Genomic DNA, 27,666 nt, shown 5'->3' with positions numbered 1-27,666 from the left:
AACAGTCATAAAGGAAGTTTGCATATGTGTGCAGTGCAGTGTGCTGTCCTGCAAAGGACAGAGTAAATTCTAATTTACCATTTTGATATATTCTACCAGGATATTAAAACGAAAATTATTAGCGGACACCAAAATTTTGTGCACCCAATGGACCATTGAAGGCAAAATGGTATGCATTTTCGTTGTCTAAATTAATCACAGGTAATACGCGTTGCCGAGGCAGCAAATGAATGAAGCATGCAGACTTAAAGTTATTATGGGTTCATTGATGGTTGAAACTCTAAAGTCGTGCTATATTATGGAAATTTCACAGACATCCCACCACGTTGCCGGGAATATAAAATTTCAACTACTAACATCCTTGCATGACTCGGCCCATTGAGATATGCAATATACGTGACAAAGCACTCGTTAGCAATATAATACTTTCCAATAATGCATGTTATAGTATCTACTATATAAAGGGGTTTGAGATCAGTTCTAAAAATAAGCCAAACATTCTCGTCTATATAAATCTAAACTCTCTTCTTCCTCTTTAAACGGGTTTTCCCATCTCCCACCATGGCACGGCTCTTGCCTTGCCTAGTCTATGCATTGGCTATATGTTTATTGGCCAATGTTGTAATGGCTGAGTATGAGCCATACATTCCAGAAAAAGAAACTCCAAAACCAATTGTGGATGCTACCATTGAAGTAGCTTTACCAAAACCAGATTACAGCTATACTTCCCCACCCCCTCCTAATGAAGAAGTGGCTCCTAAAACTGCTTACTCATCGCCTCCACCCCCAGCTTACAAAGCACCAAAAGAAGTTTACTCATCACCTCCTCCTCCATCTTCCGTAGCTCCAAAAGTCTACCCATCACCACCAGCATACGAAGCTCCAAAAGATGTATACTCATCACCCCCACCTCCGGTTTATGTAGCTCCAAAAGTTTACCCATCACCATCACCACCAGCATACGTAACTCCTAAAGAAGTCTACTCATCACCCCCACCTCCAGCTTATGTAGTTCCAAAAGTTTACCCATCACCACCACCACCAGCATACGTAGCTCCTAAAGAAGTCTACTCATCAACTCCACCTCTAGCTTATGTCGCCCCAAAAGTTTATCCATCACCATCACCTCCTAAATATGTTTACTCATCACCCCCACCTCCAGTTTATGTAGATCCAAAAGTTTACCCATCACCATCACCACCAACATACGTAACTCCTAAATATGTCTACTCATCACCCCCACCTCCAGCTTATGTAGCTCCAAAAGTTTACCCATCACCACCACCACCAGCATACATAGCTCCTAAAGAAGTCTATTCATCACCTCCACCTCCAGCTTACGTAGCTCCAAAATATGTCTACTCATCACCACCACCGCCTGCTTATGTGGCTCCCAAAGTATACCCATCACCATCTCCTCCCAAATATGTTTACTCATCACCACCACCACCCGCTTACGTCGCTCCCAAAGTTTACCCATCACCATCGCCTCCTAAATATGTTTACGCATCACCACCACCACCAGCTTACGTCGCTCCCAAAGTTTACCCATCACCATCGCCTCCTAAATATGTTTACGCATCACCACCACCACCAACTTACATCGCACCCAAAGTCTACCCATCACCATCACCACCTAAATACGTGTACTCATCACCCCCACCACCAGCTTATGTAGCTCCTAAATATACATACTCATCAACACCACCACCAGCTTCTGTCGCCCCAAAAGTTTACCCATCACCATCACCTCCTAAATATGTTTACTCATCACCACCACCACCAGCTTACGTCGCTCCCAAAGTCTACCCATCACCATCACCTCCTAAATATGTTTACTCATCACCCCCACCACCAGCTTACGAAGCTCCTAAATATGTTTATTCATCACCTCCACCACCAACTTACGTTGCTCCAAAGTTATACCCGTCACCATCACCTCCTAAATACGTATACTCATCACCACCACCACCAGCTTACGTCGCTCCAAAGGTATACCCATCACCCTCACCTCCTAAATATGTTTACTCATCACCCCCACCACCAGCTTACGTAGCACCTAAATATGTTTATTCATCACCACCACCACCATCTTACGTCGCTCCCAAGGTATACCCATCACCATCACCTCCTAAATACGTCTACTCATCACCCCCAACACCAGCTTACGTCGCTCCCAAAGTATACCCATCACCATCACCTCCTAAGTATGTTTACTCATCACCCCCACCACCAGCTTACATAGCTCCTAAATATACATATTCATCACCGCCACCACCAGCTTATGTCGCCCAAAAAGTTTACCCATCGCCATCACCGCCTAAATATGTATACTCATCACCACCACCCCCAGCTTACGTCGCACCCAAAGTTTACCCATCACCACTACCTCCTAAATATGTTTACTCATCACCCCCACCACCAGCCTACGTTGCTCCTAAATATGTCTATTTATCTCCACCACCACCAACCTACGTCGCTCCCAAAGTCTACCCATCATCATCCCCTCCTAAATATGTTTACTCATCACCACCACCACCATCTTACGTCGCTTCCAAAGTATACCCATCACCATCACCTCCTAAGTATGTTTACTCATCACCCCCTCCACCAGCTTACGTAGCTCCTAAATATACATACTCATCACCACCTCCACCAGCTTACGTAACTCCTAAATATATATACTCATCACCACCTCCACCATCTTATGTCGCCCCAAAAGTTTACCCATCACCATCACCTCCTAAATATGTTTACTCATCACCACCACCACCAGCTTACATCGCTCCCAAAGTCTACCCATCACCATCACCTCCTAAATATGTCTACTCATCACCTCCACCACCAGCTGACGTAGCTCCTAAATATGTTTATTCATCACCACCACCACCAGCTTACGTTGCTCCAAAGGTATACCGATCACCATCACCTCCTAAATATGTATATTCATCACCACCACCACCAGCTTACGCCGCTCCAATGGTATACCCATCACCTCCTAAATATGTTTACTCATCACCCCCACCACAAGCTTACGTAACACCTAAATATGTATACTCATCACCATCACCACCAGCTTACGTCGCTCCAAAGGTATACCCATCACCTCCTAAATACGTCTACTCATCACCCCCACCACCAGCTTACGTCGCTCCCAAAGTTTACCCATCACCATCACCTCCTAAATATGTTTACTCATCACCCCCACCACCAGCATACGTTGCTCCCAAAGTTTACTCATCACTATCCCCTCCTAAATATGTTTACTCATCACCACCACCACCAGCTTACGTCGCTCCCAAAGTCTATCCATCACCATCTCCTCCTAAATATGTTTACTCATCACCCCCACCACCAGCTTACGTAGCTCCTAAATATGTGTACTCATCACCACCGCCACCAGCTTACGTCGCTCCCAAAGTTTACCCATCACCTCCCAAATATGTCTACTCATCACCACCACCACCAGCTTACGTAGTTCCCAAAGTTTACCCATCACCATCACCTCCTAAATATGTCTACTCATCACCACCACCACCAGCTTACGTCGCTCCCAAAGTTTACCCATCACCTCATAAATATGTTTACTCATCACCACCACAACCAGCTTACGTCGCTCCCAAAGTATACCCATCACCATCATCTCCTAAATATGTGTACTCATCACCTCCACCACCAGCTTACGTAGCTCCTAAATATGTCTACTCATCCCCTCCACTACCAGCATATGTCGCCCCTAAGTATGCCTACTCATCCCCACTACTACCATCATACTATTACCTATCTCCCCCTCCACCTGCACCTAAATATGTATACTCATCCCCACCACCACCGGCATATGTTGCCCCTAAATACACTTACTCATCTCCACCACCATCGGCATATGTTTCCCCTAAATACACTTACTCATCTCCACCACCACCAGCATATGTTGCCCCTAAAAATGTTTACCCATCTCCACCACCACCAACAGAAACACCTGCATACTATTAGAAATTTGTAACTCCCTTATTCATTCCCACCTTTTTCACACTACTAAAAATACAGGACCAATTCGCTGCTCCGGGATTGGTTCTTCCTTAGTTTGTTTATTTTGAAAATCCGTAGCCTCCAAGGTCACTTATTGGTACCTGAATCATAATTTGCGTTCTTTGAGTTTATTCTACATGGAGGGTTGAATTGCAGAGGAGTTCAACGAAATGATCCCTTGCGACCTTCTGGTAACGTACTGTGCAAAACAAACCAACATCTGCATTTGGAGTGTGCTTCCTTATTTGTTTGTTTTTTATTTTACTTTTTTTGGATGACTATTACCGTTCTGTTGGTTATTATTTCATTTAAATATCTTGGAAGTTCCATGTATTTAATTTGCAATAAAGATGTTTAATTATTTACCTGCTTGTTTGAGCAATTTTTTTCTTTTCGCCACACCGTAGCCTGGTGTTTTAACCTAATAACCTCATTAAAAAATAAAACACAATTCTTAAAGCTTAAAATTATAGAGGTTGCAATTACTAATGACAATGATCTACCCTTAAACAAATTCAGCATTCATTATTTCGATAAAGATCCCATAGACTGGTCTAAGTGAATGTAAAGAAGTGATATTTACACTATATGATCCCAAGTGCCATTAGTTTCTGATCCATAGGATTAATGGGGAAGTCTGGATTGGCATGCCTGCAAAAATTGGAGTATGTATTACACTTAAATTTGAGTAGACAACAACATGCAAATTAATAAGCCTTAGTAGAGAAAATAAAAAAGACATTGTTATTCATACCTGCAAAACAATTATCTTAGCTCAAGATACTTCATGACTATCATAACATCTAAACTTGTAGTAGGTAAATGTACGTCTTTTGTAAGTTTTGGACGATAATATCCTAATCAGTATAGGGCAAAAATTCTGCTGTAAGCACCACAACTTCTAATCCTGATCATACTTGAACTTCTACATAAGTTGCTAACAATACTAACTAATTCTTACACTATGATTCCGCGGTTGGTGTAACATAAACTCATTTGTAAACCAACGAAATTTTCTAAAATGCTTATACTTCAATCACGAAATGATAACTACTGTTATAAGATTGTTTAATCAATTAAAATTCAGGTAATTGCATCCAGGAAATGTAAACTCTGTTTCAAGTTCTGCTTTATACGATATGAAAATGGTCAACTACAGATGCAGGAAATGAAGTGCAATGATAGAAAATCTTCACCAGTTTCAAGTAAGGGCCTCCGAGAAGGTCTGCTCTTACTTACACAGCCGCACCCAACCCAAAGGACTTGAGGATGGTACAGACTCTTTCAGCAAAAATCCTCGAGCTCATTTTCTTCCCTGCTTATGTTGCTCAAAAAGTCTACCCATCACCAACCCTTCCTAAATATGCTTACTCATCACCACCACCACCAACGTATGCAAATCCTAAATATGTTTATTTATCACCACCACCAGTCGCTCCCAAAGTTTACCCATCACCATCACCTCCCAAATGTATTTACTCATCACCACTACCACCAGCTTACGTCGCTCACAAAGTTTACTCATCACCATTGTGAGTACCAAAAATCTACTGTGCCATGTGGCATAACATTAAAGGTGGAGCAACTTATTATGTTATAACAACACACACTACATCGCTTTTTAGACTGCTTAGTTATAAAGTTATCTCCATCAACGTGTAGCGCACTATTAAAGGTGGGAGTAGCAAAGTATACTACAACGAATACACCACAACACTACCAAGAGTGCTTAATTGTTAAGCAATAGGCTATAATATAGGCACGTGGGTGTGCCTGTTTGACATAGGCAGCTGAGCAGTCTGTACAACATTTAAAGGGAAGGCGTGGTCTTCAACCACATGGGATCAGAGTACGTGGCATCCTCTGACTGGGGAAGGTATGCGGCCAACGAATGTACAACTTGTACGAAGGATTCACAATTCACGATGGCACATGGAGAAAATTAAGGTGGCATGGTCTGATTGGAGATGATGAACGGCTAACGAAGGTACCGGTTTGATCAGGGACCATCATATCTCGATGGAACTAAAGACAACAAAGATATCCCAGATACAAAGAGATCTATAAATACTCATGATTATCTTCTCTTAGAGGAGGACAATTTGGGTTGGTTAGGAATCAGGGAAAGGCTCTCTCTTTACTCTTTTTATTTTAGGAGCTTCGTACTCTCTTTATTGGAGTTCTTTTACCCGTTTGTACCAAGATCATCAATAAACTTTCCATCTTTACCCGTGGACGTAGGTTAGAATTAACCGAACCACGTAATCTCTCGTGTGGTCTGTTAACTTAGTTGCACTTACATTATCTTCTCACTTAGCTGTTTATTTATTGAGTTATCTCTGTTTTCTGAGTTATCTGTTCATCTGAGATATCTCTTTATTTAACTTATTTGCTTACCGGCTCTGTATTACAGACATAACTTTGTTTTCTTAGCATCTGCTCTTGCGAAGTATCCTTACTTACTTAATATATGATCTTCTGAGCATATCTCATTTCGAACGTATCTTTTATTTACTCAGCAGTATCATTTCAATTGAGGTATCCATACTACTTAGTATTTAATTCTCTGAGCTGTTCATATTACGTAGAGTATAGGAAAAATAGTAGTCACAGTTTGGCGCTAAAAACAGGGACCAAAAAGCTCTCGATTTTTGTTAATTGTGTTTGCTATTTCATCAGCATTTTTCTTTAGATATTCGTTAGAGGATCGGATCTAAGAGTAAAGAGACAGATCCCACTCCCTAGTGAAGATTTATCATTCTTCGATAAATATTCGAGTATTAAACTTCGATAAAATCTTGAAATCTTACGGATCTACAAAAAGTGGTTAAAAAACACCTTCAAAGACAGCTTAAAAAGCTATTATTTTATTCTTATTTTCTTCTCATGAGAAAGCCTTCCCTGGATCTGAATACCTCCGTTTTCGAGGGCATCTCAGTAAAAAGTTTTGGAATAAAATCCCTAAGGTGTTTGGATTCGTTCGCCTTTCATATGTACCTTCTTTTGATTTTATGAGGCTCTAGCCAATCCCACGGAAGCTTAAGACAATCAACTTTTTCACATTTGATAGTTATACAACTTCAAACTCACTAAATTGATCCGTACCATCTCGAATCTGCTTATCTTGTCTGATAAACTACTACTTTGTAAGTTAACATTCACTGATAAGTTACTGAAACTTGGTGCTTCAAAGGTTCAGGTTTCAGAATAGGAGTCACATGTCACCGAGCAGAGAAACCAGTATTTCTAATATGGAAAATGTTAGTATAGTTACATGAGTTCTCTTAAGAAACATACATCATCTTTGTATAGTTGCAGCATGACAGTTCACGAATGCTAAAACAGAGAATTAAAACAACGCGGTGACTTCGTTTGTCACCCAGTTTAAGTTTTGTAGGCATCATGAGGGGTTCAAAAACTACAAACACGAGAAAGTCAAGGACTTGGTTGCTTAAAGTCCTGGAAATATTAATCAACAGTTCATTATGCCAGGATACCAGTCACATCATGGTTGACAATGTAGATTTAGAGAATGCCAGTAGCAAGAACAACGGTGGCAGAAAATGAAGAGGAGAAACGGCGTTGAAGATGCTCATATTAAACTCAAAATAAAGAAAGGTGAAGGAATACCTCAGCATTCCTTTACCAGGAATGATAGTCTTGTTTTTATAGATGTTCCCAAGGCTTGGCTCCTGATGCTTGAGCTCTGCAACTTAATTTTTATCTGTAAGAGTTATGCTTTTGGCTTGCAATTCTGTCTAAACAGTAATGCTAAAGAAGAAAATATGGATCGGACTACAAAAGATTTCATAAAGCTCCACATCGGTTTCACTTCAAACTCATCAACTGCTGATCAAGCTCTTTTTCACCAATTCTACTGAGGAGCACAGCTATATTATCAAGATAAGGAGCTTTCAATTGGATCCTCTTCTCAACCATTACACTAACCACATTTGCAGCTTCCACCAGATGACCTTTTTGAGAAAGCTCAATTAAAAGAGTCGAATAAATATCTGAATCAACATATGTTGAGTAAATCTTTCTTTTGCGTCTTACTGTACCAGTCCAGTGCCTCAAGAACTGTTCCTGTAAACAAAGTTGCTTAATGAAAGAAATGGATGCACCAGGCCTAATTCCACTTGCCAGCATCTGCTGGAAGAGTAACTGTAACACCCTCAAGTGCAACGCTTCCATCTGCAACCACTTTGCCAATCAGCTAATAAGCTTTGTCTATAAGGCCCTCGTTACATAGACCTTCGATCAAAGTACTAACTGTAATATGATTTGCAGGTCAACCTTGGCTACCCATTAGTTCCAAAATTCGAAGAGCCTCACTTGCCCTACTTTGCTCACAAAAACTTTGTATCACAGAAGTGTATGTAATGACATCAGGATTATAAGTAGTTGTATCGGGTCAAAATTTAAATTCCCCATTTTCTCAACACCATTAAGGATTCTCCAGCAAGCTTAGCTTCTTTACATAGATTAAAAATCATCTCAAATGTCTTAACAGAAACCAAACAGACCTCATTTCTATAACTATCTAAAACAACAAGAAGGTATTTTTCGGCTTCTGTTCAAACAATTTACTAGCATTATTCTACAACAATGGACTATGTCTATAATCAGGTTGAAGAGCAGCAATGATCGATCTGAAGAACATTTCCGCATAATTGCTTCAACAATAGAAGAATTCAATTTTACCATAGTTTGAGCTAAGGAATTCCAATCTGAATTACTTCTAGTCAAAAAGCTTCCAGTGTTATTACTGTCAGAACTATTCCCAGTGAGCAAATTACCAGATCTTCCAGATTGTTTGAATAGATATAAAGACATCGAATGGATTGGCATCAGAGCAATTCAATAAAACTAAACTAGGGTTTAAGCAAAAAATAGTGACTGAAATGAAACCCTAATAAGAAATGAAGATGGTGATTGAAATTTTGGTCATAGAAACTTAACCATTGCATTGTCCAGCACTGCCAGTGGATTGTACTGCGCCTCAACCCATTATGCTTATGTTTGAAGTCTGGTAGTGTCCCATCGGTCAGCAGGGTTTGCAAACAAGGCTTGCCAAAGCTCTTGTGTATAGTCCCAGTACTCTTACCAGTCTTACCAGCATGATTATCCAGCTGTTAGTAGCCCATCGACCTAAAACATCACTCATTACCAATAATTTTCTTAAAAAAAAAGACAATAATGCAAAAATAACAGAAGCTGCTGTAAAAGTGGAGTCACAATGTTGAATCGCTTAGAGATAGGAAAAGAAATCGAAAACTATAAACAGCCAGAAAAGAAATTCGTATGTGTGCTGTCCTGAATTCTAATTTACAACTCCTTCGTTCCAAAATAATAAGCTGGTTTCATGTGCAAGAAACACAGGAGTACCATTTTGATATATTCTACGAGTATATTAAAATAAAAATGATTAGCGGGCACCAAAATTTGTGAACCCAATGGACTATTGAAGGAAAAATAATATGCATTTTCTTCGTCTAAATTAATCACAGGTAATACACGTTGCTGAGGCAGCAAATGAATGAAGCATGCAGACTTAAAGTCATGGGTTCATTGATGGTTGAAACTCCAAAGTCGTGCTATATTATTGAAATTTCACAAACATCCCACCACGTTGCTGGGAATATAAAAGCTCAACTACTAACATCCTTGCATGACTCGGCCCGTTGAAATATGCAATATACGTGACAAAGCACTAGTAAACAATATAATACTTTCTAGTAATGCATGTTATAGTTATCTATATAAAGGGGTTTGAGATCAGTTCTCAAAATAAGCCAAACATTCTCGTCTATACATACCTGAATTCTCTCTTCTTCCTCTTTAACGGTTTTCCCCTTCTCTCACCATGGCACGGCTCTTGCCTTGCCTAGTCTATGCATTGGCTATATGCTTATTAGCCAATGTTCTAATGGCCGAGTATGAGCCATACACTCCAGAAAAAGAAACTCCAAAACCAATTGTGGATGCTACCATTGAAGTAGCTTTACCAAAACCAGAATACAACTTTACTTCCCCACCCCCTCCTTATGAAGAAGTGGCTCCTAAAATTGCCTACTCATCGTCTCCACCCCTAGCTTACAAAGCACCTAAGGAAGTATACTCACCACCTCCTCCAGCTTACGTAGTTCCAAAAGTCTACCCATCACCATCAGCGCCGGCATACGAAGCTCCAAAAGATGTATACTCATCACCTCCACCTCCAGCTTATGTAGCTCCAAAATATGTCTACTCATCACCACCACCACCAATTTATGTCGCTCCCAAAGTATATCCATCACCATCTCCTCCCAAATATGTTTACTCATCAACACCACCACCAGCTTACCCTGCTCCCAAAGTTTACCCATCACCGTCGCCTCCTAATTATGTATACTCATCACCTCCACCACCAGCTTACGTCGCACCCAAAGTCTACCCATCACCATCACCTCCTAAATACGTGTACTCATCACCCCCACCACCAGCTTACGTAGCTCCAAAATATGCGTACTCATCACCACCACCACCACCAGCTTATGTTGCCCCAAAATTTTACCTATCACCATCACCTCCCAAATATGTTTACTCATCACCGCCACCACCAGCTTACGTCGCTCCCAAAATATACCCATCACCATCACCTCCTAAATATGATACTCATCACCCCCACCACCAGCTTACGTAGCTCCTAAATATGTTTACTCATCACCACCACCACCAGATTACGTCTCTCCAAAGGTAACCCATCACCATCACCTCCTAAATACGTATATTCATCACCACCACCACCAGCTTACGTTGCTCCAAAGGTATACCCATCACCATCACCTTCTAAATATGTTTACTCATCACCCCCACCACCAGCTTACGTTGCACCTAAATATGTTTACTCATCACCACCACCACCAGCTTACGTCGCTCCAAAGGTATACCCATCACCATCACCTCCTAAATACGTCTACTCATCACCTCCACCACCAACTTACGTCGCTCCAAAAGTATACCCATCACCATCACCTCCTAAGTATGTTTATTCATCACCGCCACCACCAGCTTACGTAGCTCCTAAATATACATACTCATCACCCCCGTCACCATCTTATGTAGCTCCTAAGTATACATACTCATCACCACCACCACCAGCTTATGTTGCCCCAAAAGTTTACCCATTACCATCACCTCCTAAATATGTTTATTCATCACCACTACCCCTAGCTTACGTCGCACCCAAAGTTTACCCATCACCATCACCTCATAAATATGTTTACTCATCACCTCCACCACCATCCTACGTTGCTCCTAAATATGTCTATTCATCATCACCACCACCAGCCTATATTGCTCCCAAAGTCTACCCATCACCATCCCCTCCTAAATAAGTTTACTCATCACCACCACCACCAGCTTACGTCGCTCCCAAAGTCTATCCATCACCGCCACCTCCTAAATATGTTTACTCATCACCCCCATCACCATCTTACGTAGCTCCAAAATATGTCTACTCATCACCACCACCACCATCTTACGTCGCTCCCAAAGTATACCCATCACCATCACCTCCTAAGTATGTTTACTCATCACCTCCACCACCATATTACGTAGCTCCTATGTATACATACTCATCACCACCGCCACCATCTTATGTCGCCCCAAAGGTTTACCCATCTCCATCACCTCCTAAATATGTTTACTCGTCACCACCACCACCATCTTACGTTGCTCCCAAAATCTACCCATCACCATCACCTCCCAAATATGTTTACTCATCACCACCACCAGTTTACGTCGCTCCAAAGGTATACCCATCACCATCACCTCCTAAATATATCTACTCATCACCACCACCACCAGCTTACGTCGCTCCAAAGGTATACCCATCACCATCACCTCTTAAATATGTTTACTCATCTCCCCCACCACCAGCTTATGTAGCTCCTAAATATGTTTACTCATCACCACCACCACCATCTTACGTCGCTCCAAAGGTATACCCATCACCATCACTTCCTAAATACGTATACTCATCTCCTCCACCACCAACTTAAGTCTCTCTCAAAGTTTACCCATCACTATCACCTCCTAAATATGTCTACTCATCACCCCCACCACCAGCATACGTTGCTCCAGAAGTTTACCCATCACCATCCCCTCCTAAAAATGTTTACTCATCACCACCACCACCAGCTTACGTCACTCCCAAATTCTATCCATCACTATCTCCTCCCAAATATGTTTACTCATCACCCCCACCACCAGCTTACGTAGCTCCTAAATATGTGTACTCATCACCACCACCACCATCTTACGTCGCTTCCAAAGTTTACCCATCATCTCCCAAATATGTCTACTCATCCTACCACCACCAGCTTACGTCGCTCCCAAAGTTTACCCATCACCATCACCTCCTAAATATGTCTACTCATCACCCCCACCACCAGCTTACGTCGCTCCTAAAGTTTACCCATCACCTCCTAAATATGTGTACTCATCACCCCCACCGCCAGCTTACGTAGCTCCTAAATATGTCTACTCATCCCCACCACCACCAGCATATGTCGCCCCTAAGTATGCTTACTCATCCCCACTACTACCATCATACTACTACCTATCTCCCCCTCCACCTTCACCTAAGGTTGCACCTAAATATGTTTACTCATCCCCACCACCACCAGCATATGTTGCCCCTAAATACAGTTACTCATCTCCACCACCACCGGCATATGTTGCCCCTAAATACACTTACTCATCTCCACCACCAGCATATGTTTCCTCTAAATATGTTTACCCATCTCCACCACCACCAACAGAAACACCTTCATACTATTAGAAATCTGTAACTCCGCTATTCATTCCCACCATTTTTGCACTCCTAGAAATCCAAGACCAATTCGCTGCACCAGCATTGGTTCTTTATTAATTTGTTTATTTTGAAAATCCATAGCCTCCAAGGTTACTTATTGGTACCTCAATTAGAATTCGTGTTCTTTGAGCTTTATTCTACATGGAGGGTTGAATTGCTAAGGAGTTCAACGAAATGATCCCATGTGACCTTATGGTAACGTACTGTGCAAAACAAACCAACATCTTCCTTTGGAGAGTGCTTCCTTATTTGTTTGTTTTTTATTTTACTTTTTTTTTTATATAACTATTACCTTTCTATTGTGGTGGTTATTATTTCTTTTAAATATGTTGGAAGATCCATGTATTTAATTTGCAATAAAGATGTTTAATTATTATATATATGCTTGTTTGAGCAATTTTGTTTTACTTTTTGACACACCTTAGCCCGGTGTTTTAAAAAAAATAACCTCGTTAAAAATTGAAACACAATTCCTAAAGCTTAAAATGGTAGAAACTGCAATTACTAATGAGAATGATCCACCCTTAAACAAAGTCAGCATGCATTAAAGAACCCATAGACTGGTTTAAGTGAACGTAAAGAAGTAACATTTAAGAACTAAGAAGTTACAAAGCATGGTAATATATTTTTCATTCCAAGTGCCACTAGTTTCTAATCCATAGGCTTAATCGTGTATAACACTGAAATCTGAGTAGACAAAAACGTGCAAATAAGCCTTAGTAGAGAAAATAAAAGAGGCATTGTTATTCATCCATGCAAAACTAGTATCTTGACTCATGATACTTCCTGACTATCATAACATCTAAACTTGTAGTAGGTAAGTGTATGTCATTTGTAAGTTTTGGACGATAATATCCTAATCAGTATATGGCAAATTTTTTGTTGTAAGTGTTAGAGCATTGCTCAGTCGAACTCGCAAGCGTTGCTATATCAAGCTTGTTTGTCAAGTTTAGTTGTTAAAACTATAAGTCTTGATTTCTAGTCTACTTATAGTTATGTCTCGGATTAGGATAGAATGTATAGTTGAGCTTTAGACTTCATGGAGTTCATCGATTGAAGACGAAGATCTACTAAGGGGTGCTTGGAGGAACTTCATCAACAAAAGGTATGTGGAGACTTGAACTCATCTATCACTCAGAAGTATATTCTATTCTATCTCCTATTGAGATTAAGTCGTATAGCTATATAGACTTTTTATTATACACATTTGATATTTCGAGCTGAGTTTAACTCGCTTATATCTTTCTCGAAATATGTGTTGGAAAGATTTTTGCTTTAAATACGTTCATCATTATTCTTGAAGAAAGTCAGAATATGATCATGTGAAAGTCGCCTGGTAACATCTTACATGATTTGTGTGAGACAGTCATTTGATGTAGATTCTGAATGTTTCGTATTGATCATTCTGTTAGAGTACTTCTCGGTCGAACTCGCATGCGTTGCTATCTCAAGCATGTTTGTCAATGTTAGTGATCAAAACTATAAGTCTTGATTTCTAGCCTATTTATAGATGTCTCGGACTAGGACATAGATTGTGTAGTTGAGCTTAGACTTCACGGCGTTCATCATTTGAAGATGAAGAACTACTAAGGGGATCTTGTGGAACTTCATCTACAAAAGGTATGGGAGACTGAAACTCATCTATCACTTGGAAAGTCTATTTCTACTCTATCTCCTATATTGAGGCATAAACCGTATTACGATATAGTTTTCTATATACACATTTGAGATTTCGAGTTGAGTTTATCTCGCTTACATATTTCTCGAAATATGTGTTGGTAAGCTTTCGCTTCGACCAAGTTCATCTTATATCATGAGAAAATTGCCGAGTAACATCTTATATGGTTTGTGTGATACAATCATTTGGTGTAGTCTTGGAATGTTTCGTTATGATTATTTCAATATCTTGAAAATTGCTTTGATGCTAATAGTGTGTGAAAACGGCTATTGTCATCCTCTAAGAAAGTTTCAATGATTGAAATAAAGATCTTAGAATCATGTAGCCATGTTTGGATATAAACATAGTGTGTTATCACATTTGTGTATAAGCCCAAAACCGGGAACCTGAAGTATGCGTACTCGTACGCGTACTGGCGGTTGTTAGATGTCTAGGAAAGTATGGGTACCCGTACGCATACTGGCGGAAGTCTCACGTCCGTGAATTTCTGCTGGAGTTTGGAAGTGTAAATTGGTATGCGCACCCGTACGCGTACTGGCGTAACCAAACTCGGTCCGGCTACTTAAGTATGCATACCCGTTTGCATACTTGAGTTGGTTACTTTCTAAAATCGATTGTGTACATGAACTTAAACATTTATAAAATAAGGAAGGCAATATTTGCAAACGGTGGCTATAATGTTCATGTATTAATTCGAGTGAATCAAATCGATTTTGCTTCAATTGTGTTCTTGTATACTTCTATGAGAATATAGCAATTGAACGGCTCTTTAACTAGTTTCATTTGAGTCATTTGAACTAGTTATGGTTAAGATGAGTAAGGTTGATATGAGAGTAATCATATGGCTAACTTCGGTTAACTATTTGTGAGACAACATGGTGTACACGTTTGGGTACGATTACATAACCCTAAATGAGGGTACATTTCATTTGTGTGTAACAAGCTAAGTTCGATCTAACGGTTGAAAGATATTAGCTTGGTTGAATCAGGTTTTTCATCTAACGGTGAATATTGAATGCTTTGTTACCAAGGTAACTTGGATTGCAAACCCTGATTTGAAAACTATATAAAGGAGAACTCTAGCAACTGGGAAACCTAATCCCCATACCTCCTGTGTGTTACTAGTTGCATAACTAGAGTCAATTCTCCTTTAACCTTAGGTTTCTTCGAGACCCTATAGGTTAACGACTTTAAAGACTTCATTGGAATTGTGAAGCCAGACCCAACTATTTTTTTTGTAGTTGCGTGTTCTGATCTTGCACGATTCTATCGTATCGAGTACAGTTGAAATAATTGAATCGAGATTAATATATCCGATAATCAAGATAAAAGTAATCACAAACATCTTCGTCACATTGTTTGTGATTCCACAATATCTTATTTCGCTAGTCGATTAATATTATTGTGAGGTGATTGATAATACTAGGTTGTTCTTCAGGAATATAAGTCTGGGTTATCAATTGGTTCATGTTCACCTTGATTTATAAAAATACGGAACAAAAACTCTTCGGTATTTCAGTGGGAGACATATTTATTCAATCTATAGACTTTTCTGTGTGAGACAGATTTGTTTATCATGTCTTCGACTTTGGGTCGTAGCAACTCTTGGTTGTGGGTGAGATCAACTAAGGGAATCAAGTGCGTAGTATCCTGCCGGGATCAAAGACGTAAGGAACGCAACTGTACCTTGAATCAATGTGAGATTGATTAGGTTTCAACTATAGTTCAGTCTGAAGTTAATTGGTAGTAGGCTATATTCTGTAGCGGCTTAATACAGTGTGGTGTTCAAACTGGACTAGCTCCCGAGGTTTTTCTGCATTTGCGGTTTTCCTCGTTAACAAAATTCTGGTGTCTGTGTTATTTCTTTTCCGCATTATATTTTGTTATATAATTGAAATACCACAGGTTGTGCGTTAAGATCAATCAATTAGAATATCCAACCTTGGGTTGTTGATTGAAATTAATTGACACTTGAGCATTGGTCTTTGGTACCGTTCAAGTTACTCCTCTTATATTCAATTAGGCTCGCAGATTTCTATTTGTTGATTGCAGATTGAACTAAGAGTTAGAGATATTAAACTCTTTGATATAGTTTACTTTAGATTGAGTCCGACTATCTAGTTGATTCTCTAGAAAGTATATTGGAGTAAATCCTCTCAAATTGCCAAATGGATTGTTGGGTGTAGTTGTTAGACCCCCGCATTTTCAATTAGTATCAGAGCAGGCAAACACATTAAAGACCTCATAAATCTGTGTTTTAGCGATCTGATATGGACATAAGTGCTATCTCTATAAACATACCACCAGTCTTCGATGGCTCAAATTATTTGTGGTGGAAAATTGTTATGCGTGCCTTTCTTCAAGCGCGTGATTTTCAATCATGGGTTTATGTAGTTAATGGCTATGATGCTCCCGTTGTGGCAGTATGAAATGCAACTGTTCCAAAGGATATTGGAGCATATGACGCTGCTGAGATACTTGCTGCAAAGCAAAACTCTGACGGTTTGAATGCCATCATACATGCCATTACCCCATATCTTCAACACCATGTGACTACGTGCACTCGATATAAAGATGCTTGGGATATCACAAAGTGTCTGAGATTGTTAATGCATCCTTTGCATTGGGTAAGACTATTTCTGAAAAGGAAATTGTGATGAAAATTCTCAGATCGCTTCCATCTGGATACGATTCTGAGAAGCATGCCATCATTGAGGGAAATATCCTTGATGCTCTCTCCAGAAATACGTTGGTTGGAAAGCTAAATATCTTTGATCATGAGCATACATCCAAAACCAGAAAGGATGTTTCCTTTAAAGCATAAAAGAACACTAAATTACTTGACAACAGTAAAAGTGTTTGCGTCTCTGAGGATGATCTTTCTGAGACTGATTCATCAGATGAAGATCTTGACAAGTCAGTCTCTTTGATCACAAGACAGTTTAGAGATCTTCTATTGAAGAGAAGTAAACGGTTCTCCAGAGACAAACCCAGATCATCATTTAATCCTCACAATCACATTCCTCCTAAAAACAGGGATGCTGACGAGGCTGGTGACGAGGATATGCCACAGTGCTTTAAGTGTAAAGGTTTTGGTCATTTCGCAAATGAGTGTCCGAACCGTAGAAAATACACTGGGAACAAAGGTCTTGCTGCAACTCTTGATGAAATGTCTGATCACTATGATTCCAATGAAGACGAAAAATCAAGTGTTGCACTTCTTTGTGAAGATATTGATTTTGATAATTGTAGCAATACATACATCAATTTTGATATTCTTTCAGAAGAAGACTCAACCAACCTGGAAGAAAAAACTGACCTTTCTGTTGGAAACTCTTTGTCTGATTTTTCAGGGTCCACTCTGTGTCTAGCAGCTTGCACATCTCGGGCGTCTGAATCATCTTATCCGTTGACATGCTCTTATTGTTCACTCAAAGGTCATGAACTTTCAAAGTGTTTCAAGTACAAACACAAGATGATATATGTCAATAAACTTCAACGAAGAGCAAATCGACTAGCAAATAAGCTCAAACTTGTTCAAAACACCGCTGAGGTATGTAAGATTTATCCTCTTCAAAGAAGTTAGTTTCCAAAGATAAGTCAAGACCACTAGGAAAAAGAGTACGGTCTGAACAATTTGATAGACATGGTTCTATGAATTCCTTTCAAAAAGGTTATGGTGGGCAGATTGTTGTTCACCACAACACAACTTGATTGTGTTGCTTTGGTGCATCTTGTCTCATGTGCCTGATCAAAAGAGACAAGATTGTGCACACCTCAGGCTTTAGGAAAAGAAATGTTTTTTGTTATTTTCTTAGCTCTGCTGTGTTTGGAAATTTGGAATTCTTTCATATCTAATTGATATTGGAAGGGACTTCCCTATTTAATCAATAAAATAGGGTTATTCTCGACAATTCTACTCTCTTTAGGGTGGTAAATTGTGCGTGCGTGAACCTGTGTGGTTAAAGGCTCCGTAACCCTACATTCCTTTTTCCTTCTTTGAAACTCTTTTTATCTTAAGACTGCTTATTGAGATTAAATTGTGATTTCCTCTCACAAACCCATACACGTATGGATACTCCAAGCATCATGTCTTCTGATGGAAAAGATGTTAATATGATTGTTAAGCCATCAATCATGAAGGAAAAAGAGAAATATCCGTTACCTCCAACTTTGAAAAGAAAAAGAAGGAATGTGAGGAAGCCAAGAATTGTTCCTTCAAACTCTCAAAAGTTTTCTGGTGTTCTTGAAGAGTTGAAGGAAACAAGGAAGGAGATCAGAAAATAAAGGCTTTTGTTATGAGAACTCTCGAAATTCAGAAGGCCCTGGTTCGACATCATCATCCAAGAACGTTTGTTGGAATTGACTCCTTTCCTCACGAACCCTATGTACCTATGGCTGTTGACGACAAGGAGTTCGGGGACGATAAAGAATTCTTTAAAGGTCTCATTATCTAGGAAACTTCTTATGAGAATTTATTTCTTGTATTTTTAAAAGGATTGCTAGGGTTTGGAATAGCCATTATTGTGAGTACACATAACTATTTCCAACGTTTTCATCTTCAATGTTTTAGATTTATTTATTTAAATTCTAAGTTATTTGGAAGATGACTTTTGCAATTTTAATCTTTATGATTTTATATATTGTAGATTGTTATGGGATATGTTGTTTACGTTTGTGAACCTGTGACTGTCCCATACTTGTTCAAAAGTTATCTCTATCATGTAGTATGAAAGTATTGATAAAAGATAGAATGAACTTTTGACAAACAAAAGTTAAAGCCTTTTATATCATCCTTTTGATGAAATAAAGGATAAAACTTTTGTTTACAAGGATTAAGTCTATTGTATGTCATTGTGCAAATAGTGATGAAAAATAGAATGAATCCTTGTGTATTCCGCAGTATCGGTCGATCTCCGATCCACATTTTTTGTGCATATACTGTGTTGCTCCACAAGTTCTCTTATGTTGAGCATGACCAATTGAGTTGATCATTCTTTCGTGGTTCATTCAATTGAGATTTTTGGATTCAAATCCATGTTTTTATGTGATTTGGTTATGTCCAAAGAAATCCTTCTTTTCTTGTAAAAGCAAGGTCTCCTTTGTCGTTCTTTCGGGAATGATATTTTATGGGGGAGAGTTCTTTTTGAACTTGTGCTTTATTGCCAAATCTTTATGGGGAGTGCGGCTATGGAATATTATAGGGGTTATCTTGTATCTTTTATAAACTCCTTGATGAATGCATTTAGCTTCGGCTTTATGATTGCATCTAAATAAGTTTGTATGTTATTCTCTTTTGGTCATGAAGTATCTCTATGAAAATTTCATGAGGATCCCACTAGTTTTCGTACCTTTGCCAATTTATATTGACAAAAAGGGGGAGAATTAATGTGTAGTTTCATACTACAAATACATATGGTTTACAGATCATTACGCAAGGGGGAATGGTTTTCATGTCGATATGAAGTATTGACTAAGAGGAAGTGATACATATCACCATAGTATTGTTTTCAAAGTTGTGATACAATTGAACTTTGATGCTGTGTAATAATACTATGACACTGTATAACGATGATCGAGAGCATTTGTTTTCTCATTGTTATCGCTACAGATCTTCAACAACTATGATGCCGAATTGAACACGTTTAGAATCATGGAGTACTTGTGTTAGAGCATAGCTCGGTTGAATCCACCAAGCGTTGGTATGTCGAGTTTGGTTGTCATATTTTAGTGAATCAAAACTCATTTAAAGAGTCACTTGATTATATACTAGAGTCAACTTCGTGTAGGTTAGCTTGAAAGTATTAGGATATGAGACATTACAAGTATTACGTGAAGACTTGAATAATGTGAAGAAGTACGGAGCTACAACGACAACATCATCATTCCACTTGAGGTTGGTAATATTTGGCTTGAACTGTTTCATTCCCTGACGTATCTTTCCAGTCGTGCATATTGAAAACAAAACTGCGAAGCATGATTGTTTATACTCTATCTAGACGTAGTATTAAGGAATACGATACGAAGTATAACGCTTATCTTTTGAACTTCGTATATAAGACATTGACATAATCGTTTGAATGCTATTATGATTATGTATGGGTATGAGCTAAAGATTTCATCCTAAGAAAAAATGTTTTACATTCGTTTAAAGGAAGTAAATTCATGAACTTGTTTTGTGAATCGAAAGGGAAATCGCTGGCTTATTGGTATTTTTATTCATTGCAAATCTATTGAATTACCAATATGTGTGATTAGTATAACCGCTCATGACTTGTTTATGTTCTTGGTAAAACTATTCACAAGGCCTGACTTTTGTATTGGTATGACTTTTATTTTTGAAACCGATCTTAAGTAATCACCTGAGATGGTATGATCGATTTATTGTTATTGGTATGACCAACTCTAGGCAAAGGGGAACCGATACTAGTAAGAGGTGCAATCGATCACAAAGGGGAATCGATCCTTGTATGAGGTGCAACAAGTTTCTATATATTGGGAACCGATCCTATGAACATGTGCAACACGTTTTTAGACATTGGGAACCGATCCTATGGACATGTGCAACAAATACAAGTTAGATACCATATATATGTGGGAACCGATCCTAGTACCTAGTCAACCGAATTTTAGAAAGCTAGTGTGACTAATTCCAGTACCCACATGGAGGTAGAACCGAAACTTGTTTTAGTAGAACCGTGAAACCCATGTTTGGTGATTTGATAGGATAATCAATCACATAGTTCTTGGAAGCCAGATGAACCAATTCTAACCTTGTTTGGAAGTGTGGAAAATCGATTCCAAGAGTGTAAGTATGAAAGAGGACTTACAAAGTAAAGAAGTGCAGTAATGCTAGATGTCTCCTTTATATAGCCTTCAAATCAGGGTTTTTCCTTAGTTACAAAGCAATCCTTATTCACCGTTAGATGAAAACCTGATTTAGATTCAAGCTAATATATCTCAACCGTTAGATCGAAAACTTAGATTCTCACACACACTTGGGTATACGTTTACTGGGTTCGTGAAAACCATTTCCAAACGTGTGCGTGTATGTTGGTTCAACATAGTAACCCAAAAGGTTAACCATATGAGCATTTCATATTAACCTTGTTCTTCTTCACCATAACTAGTTCAATTGACTCAAATGAACTAGTTACAGAGTTTTTCAATTGCTATGAGATCTTATGTAACTACACAAGACACAATTGAAGCAAAGATGATTCGATTCGATTGAATCGGCTAATGAACATTATAGCAACGGTTTTCATAAAGCGTTCCTTAGTAATTTAATGTTTTATGTTCAGAGCGCATCTTTAGATCATAACCTCTTAATTTCACAAACAAGTTCGCGGACTTAAGTTAATCGGTTGAGTTTTCCAAACTCAGCAGAAATTCTCGGAAAGAGAACTTCCGCCAGTTCGCGGACTGGGTTCGCGGACTGAGTTCGTGGACTAAGCACACAAATGAGTATTTGGAAAACCCCAACAGAAATTCTCAGTCGAGAACTTCCGACAGTTCGCGAACTGAGTCTGCAAACTAGGTTCGCGGACTTGGCAAGCCAATTCCACAATCCTCCCGATTTCTCTTGATCAACAAAGTTCGAAAACTTCGGTTCAAGGAATACATGGTTATATAATCTAAACTCTCATTTCAATCATTGAGACATTCTCAGAGGACGCTATATAGCCGTTATTCACAGACCGATTCACGTCAGAGCAATTCTCAAAGTGATTGAAACTTTTCATGACTTTCGTCACTAGGTGAAGATAAACTTGATCAAAGCGAAACGCTTTACCAACACACGATTTCGAGATAAAAGATAAGCAATGAATGCTCATCTCGAAATTTCAAATTTGTATGATCTAGTGTATATAGCATACGACTTTTGTCTCATAAGAAGTAGGAGATAGAAGAGATATACTTTTGAGTGATAGATAAGTTCAAGTCTCCACATAAATTTTTGTTGATGAAGTTCCACGGTTCCTTGTATAGATCTTCGTCGTTGTATGATGAATCCCATGAAGTCCTTGAGCTCAACTACACTTTTCTATCCTAGTCTGAGACTTAGCTATGTAGGATAGAAATCGAGACTTATAGTTTTGATCTCTAACATTGACAAACATGCTTGAGATAGCAACGCATGCGAGGTTGACCGAGCTATGCTCTAACAATCTCCCCCTTTGTCAATTTTAGTGACAAAACTATTAATACATATGGAATACAAAAAAGATAAACTTTAGTGGCTCATATTCCATAGTCTAATCTTCAACTTTCTTTGAAATCTTCGTCCTTCCAAGTACTTCAATGATCTCAAAGGTTGTAAGTTTAACACCATCGTTGTTGAAGATCCGTAGGTATAACAATGAGAGCAATCGAGATTCTCGATCAATATTATATAGTGTCATAGTATTATTATATAACATAAAAGTCCAATTGTATCACGACTTTAACAATAATACTACGGTGATAGGTATCACTCCTCCTTAGTCAAAACTCTATCTTGATCATGGAAGCCACTCCCCCTTACACAATGATCCGAAAACCATATGTATTTGTAGTGTGAACTACAATATTTCTCCCCCTTTTTGTCAATAAAATTGGCAAAGGTACAAGAATGGGATCATAATGAAATTTCCACAAGAGACATTTCATGACCAAAATAAAAATACATACCAACTTAATTTAGATGCAATCTAATAGCCGAAGCTAACAACATTCATCAAGGAGTTTTAAGATACAAGATAACCCCTATAAAATTCCACAGCCGCACTACCCGCAAGATATTACCATTAAACACAAGTTCAAAAGAACTCTCCCTCATTTGATGTCATTCCCGAGAGAACAACAAGAGCGACCTTAATTTCGAAAGAAAAGAAGGATTTTTGAAACACTAAAGAGATACTAAAAAGATAACAATAACAATCCTACAAAAACTGAACTGGAAAGTATCCACTGGGGTTTCAGACTCAATTGCCCAAAAGATAAGGATAAGCATAGGGGCAAGAGTCAATGAAACGTTTTAATGAACCAAAACAACACCAATAAACTGCTGCAAGTATTGAAAGGTTGCAGTGTCTTAGGGTTTGGTGAGAATATCAACCAATTGTTGTTCGGAAGGCACAAATTCCATACTGATGATACCATTTTTACAAAGATCACGAATAAAATGGTACCTTATGTCGATGCGCTTTGTTCTTGAGTGCTCAACATGATTCTCATTAATTCAAATCGCACTGGAGTTATCACAAAAGATTTTCATTATCCCAGTATCAATTCCATAATCAGCAAGCATCTGTTTCATCCATAGGAGTTGAGTACAACATGATCCGACAACAATATATTCTGCTTCACATGTAGACATGGATTGATAATTTTTCTTCTTGCTATGCCATGCTACAAGATTTAGACCTACATAGTAGAAGCCCCCTGATGTACTTTTTCTGTCTTCTACACAACCTTCCCAATCAACATCAGAATAAGCAGAAAGATCAGCATTAGTATCAAAAGTATACGAGAGACCATACCCAGCAGTGTGATTTATATATCGTATGATTCTCTTTGCAACTGCAAGATGAGATTCTTTTGGATCCGCCTGAAAACTGGCACAACAACCAACACTGAAAGCAATATCAGGTCTAGTAGCAGTTAGATACAAAAGGCTACCTATGATGGATCGATATAATTTTTGATCCACTTTTGCTCCTTTCTCATCCCTGTGCAATTTACCAGTAGTAGGCATAGGAGTCAGTTTAGGAGATGACTTATCCAGACCAAATCTTGACACAAGATTATGTGCGTACTTCTCTTGGGATAAGTAAATACCCTCCTTATGTTGTTGAATTTGTAATCCTAAGAAATTTTTTAACTCACCAATATTTCTCATTTCGAATTCTTTAGCAAGGGAGACTTGAAAGTCTTTTGCAAATTTTTCAGAGGTTGATCCATAAATGATATCATCTACATAGATTTGAGCAATGACAACATCTTTCTCACTCCATTTGGTAAACAATGTTTTATCAGCTCCTCCTCTTGGAAATCCTTTTCTAATAAGAGAGGTAGTGAGTTTATAAAACCAGGCTCTTGGTGCTTGTTTCAATCCATATAACGCCTTTTTGAGCTTCATCACATGATCAGGGAAATCAGGGTTTTCGAACCCTTTAGGTTGAGCAACATAGACTTTTTCTTTTAAAATTCTATTCAGGAACGCTAATTTTATGTCCATCTGAAACAACTTAATCTTGAGAAAGCATGCATGGGCCAATAAAATTATAATGGAATCAAGACGTGCCACAGGAGCAAAGGTTTCGTCAAAATAGATTCCTTCAATCTGTGAATATCCTTGAGCGACAAGTCTAGCTTTATTTATGACAATTGTGCCATACTCATCAGACTTGTTCTTGAATATCCATTTGATACCAACAATATTGACATTTGGAGGACAGGGTATACGTTCCCAGACATCTTGTCTTTCAAATTGATTTAACTCTTCATGCATTGCATTCACCCAAAAGGGATCTTTCAGAGCTTCATCAATATTCCTTGGTTCCACCTGCGAAAGATAACAACCAAAATTGCATATATTTTGAAGTTGACCTCTTGTTTTGGCTGTAGAATCCCTTCCCCCAATAATGCTGTTGGGGTGATGATTCCTTTGAACCCAAAGATGTCTTGGAGGAACACGTACTTGTTCATCAGGAATGGCTTGATCAGTGCTCTTCTCCTCGTCACTAGAAATATCAGGATCAGTAACAGTTGGGATATCTTCAACTGATTCTGGAATTTCTTTGACTTTCTCAATTGTCTCTGTTGGAGGAAATTAAACATGAGGATTATCTTGACGAAAGTTACTAATGTCATCGATGATAACATTTGCAAATTCCATCATGACTTGTGTTCTGAGATTAAAAAATCGAAAACCACGACTATCAGAAGCGTAGCCAAGAAAGATTCCTTTGTCACTTTTGGTGTCGAATTTTCCTTTCTGTTCTCGATCTTTCAGAATATAACACTTACTTACAAAAACCCTGAGATAGTGTAGATTGGATTTTCTTCCATACCATAACTCATAAGGAGTTTTAAGGGTTTTAGACCGTAAATACACACGGTTGATCAAGTAGCATGCTGTAAAGACAACTTCTCCCCAAAATCTTAAAGGTAAGTTTTTGTTGTGGAGCATTACCCTGGCCATTTACTGAATGTTCCTATTCTTTCTTTCAGCAACTCCATTAGCTTGAGGAGTAATTGGTGGTGAGTATTGTTGAATGATCCCCAGTTCGGCACAAAATTCGAATACCTTGGTGTCTTTGAATTCAGTGCCACGATCGCTCCTAATTTTCTTTAGTTTGCGACCTTGTTCATTCTGGATCCTTTTAACAATAATCTTGAATTCACTTATAGTTTCATTCTTATTAGATAGGAATGCAACCCAAGTGAATCTGGTGTAATCATCTATCATAACTAAAACATACTTTTTACCGACAACAATGGGTTGTTGAATTGGTCCGAAGAGATCCATATGAATTAAATCAAGTGGAGCTTTAGTGAGAATATGTCGTGATGATTTGTGGTGAACTTTCGTTTGCTTACCATTTTGACAGGCACCACATACACCTTCAATCTTTGCATTGATTTTGGGAATGCCTCTAACAAGTTCTTTGTTAATGATCTTAGTTATAAGGCGATAATTGATATGACCAAAACGCTCATGCCAAAGATGTGTAGATTCCACCTTAGTCAAATTGCAGCGGTTGCTATACTGAGTATCAAGAAGATAAGAGTTGTTTTTACCACGAGTTCCTTGAAAGATTACCTTCCCGGATTTGTCAACAATGTCACATCCATTCGCATTGAAGAAAACTCGATGGCCCTTGTCGCAAATTTGACCAATAAAAAAAAGATTAGCAGTCATACCTTTAGCGTATACCACATCATGGATTTCTGGAACACCAGGTAGCTTGATCGTTCCCTTTTTGCTAATGTAGCAACAACTTCCATCTCCGAACGTTACAGGACCTCCTTCGTAGTCAACCGATGATACAAACCAAGTAGATCTCCTGTCATATGCCGACTACATCCACTATCAAGAAACCATTGAAAAGGAGATGTAGATATTAAAGCAAAGGCACCCATACTACTAGTACTTCTCGATTTAGAGTTTCCTGGTAGAGTTGTATGAACTTTAGAGAGTCATACAGTTGTTTAGCTTTCTTACAAGATTACTTGCAACATTAAGACTCTTTTGAAAGGACATACAAACTTTTTGTATATGATCGGATGGACCACAACATGAGCCTATGCTTTGAAGATTGTCTGACTGGTTCCTTGTCATATCAGTTTTCTCAACATCCTGCCGTTGATTACTATCTGAGTTATGACTTTTCATGAGAAAGGAAAAACTTAGATTTTTCAACCTTTCAAGGGAAGTATTTCCGGATATCAAATCCTTAAGAATCGCAATTTCAGCAACAAGACCATAGTTGATCTGGATTTGTTCATCCAACCCTTTTTGAAGAGATATCAGTTTGTCAGACCTTTTCTTGCAGTTGTTTTTCAAACCTGGTGAAGCGTTAATTGAGACTTTATAATCCATAGAGTCATATCGCTACAAACACAGACTGATGAGGTCTTAAACGTGTTTGCCTGCTCTGATACCAATTGCAAAAGCGGGGGTCTAACAACACCACCCAATATTTCAATTAGCAATCTGTATGGACTAACTCCGAAACACTTTGCTAGAGAATCAATTAGACATTCAGACTCAATCTATATAGAAAGTATCTCAAGGAGTTATTATCTCAATCTCTCGATTTGATCTTTACTCAAGCAAATAGAAATCTGCGAGTCTTTATCAAAGAGAGATAACTTGGACGGTACCAAAGACCAATGTCCAAGGATCAATCAACTACAATTAACAACCAAAGGTTGGATTAGAGAAGTTGATGATCACGAACGCACAACCTGTATTATTTCAATTATATAAAATATAATGCGGAAAAGAAATAACACAGACACCAGAAATTTTGTTAACGAGGAAACCGCAAATGCAGAAAAACCCCGTGACCTAGTCCAGATTGAATACACTGTGTATTAAGCCGCTACA

At 38.7% G+C, this 27,666-nt stretch overlaps 2 protein-coding genes and 1 pseudogene across 2 annotated transcripts; 2 read left to right on the top strand and 1 right to left on the bottom strand.

Moving 5' to 3' along the window:
* The first annotated feature begins 514 nt into the window (after positions 1-514).
* Positions 515-4,387, top strand: LOC113330522 (extensin-2-like). The gene has a single exon (XM_026577324.1). The coding sequence runs from the start codon at positions 562-564 to the stop codon at positions 3,991-3,993; it is 3,432 nt and encodes a 1,143-aa protein (XP_026433109.1). The 5' UTR covers positions 515-561; the 3' UTR covers positions 3,994-4,387.
* A 3,470-nt stretch (positions 4,388-7,857) lies between these two features.
* On the bottom strand, positions 7,858-8,865 carry LOC113337966. Its single transcript, XM_026583521.1, has 2 exons — positions 8,734-8,865; positions 7,858-8,223 (listed from the first exon to the last, which is right to left on the bottom strand). Exons 1-2 carry the CDS (start codon positions 8,863-8,865, stop codon positions 7,858-7,860), a joined length of 498 nt encoding a protein of 165 aa, XP_026439306.1.
* A 976-nt stretch (positions 8,866-9,841) lies between these two features.
* LOC113330516 lies at positions 9,842-13,126 on the top strand (annotated as a pseudogene).
* Positions 13,127-27,666: the final 14,540 nt, after the last annotated feature.

Source organism: Papaver somniferum, chromosome 1, assembly GCF_003573695.1.
Source record: "Papaver somniferum cultivar HN1 chromosome 1, ASM357369v1, whole genome shotgun sequence".
Lineage (NCBI taxonomy): Eukaryota > Viridiplantae > Streptophyta > Magnoliopsida > Ranunculales > Papaveraceae > Papaver > Papaver somniferum.
The sequence above is the reverse complement of the archived record's forward strand: the minus strand, read 5'-3'. Positions and strand labels throughout refer to the sequence as shown.

Coding starts and splice junctions, on each gene's coding strand:
- LOC113337966 (XM_026583521.1), bottom strand. CDS start 8,865: ATGTCTTTATATCTATTCAAACAATCTGGAAGATCTGGTAATTTGCTC. Junction 8,224..8,733: donor ATTCCTTAGCTCAAACTATG/GTAAAATTGAAT, acceptor AAGTGGTTGCAG/ATGGAAGCGTTGCACTTGAG.
- LOC113330522 (XM_026577324.1), top strand. CDS start 562: ATGGCACGGCTCTTGCCTTGCCTAGTCTATGCATTGGCTATATGTTTA.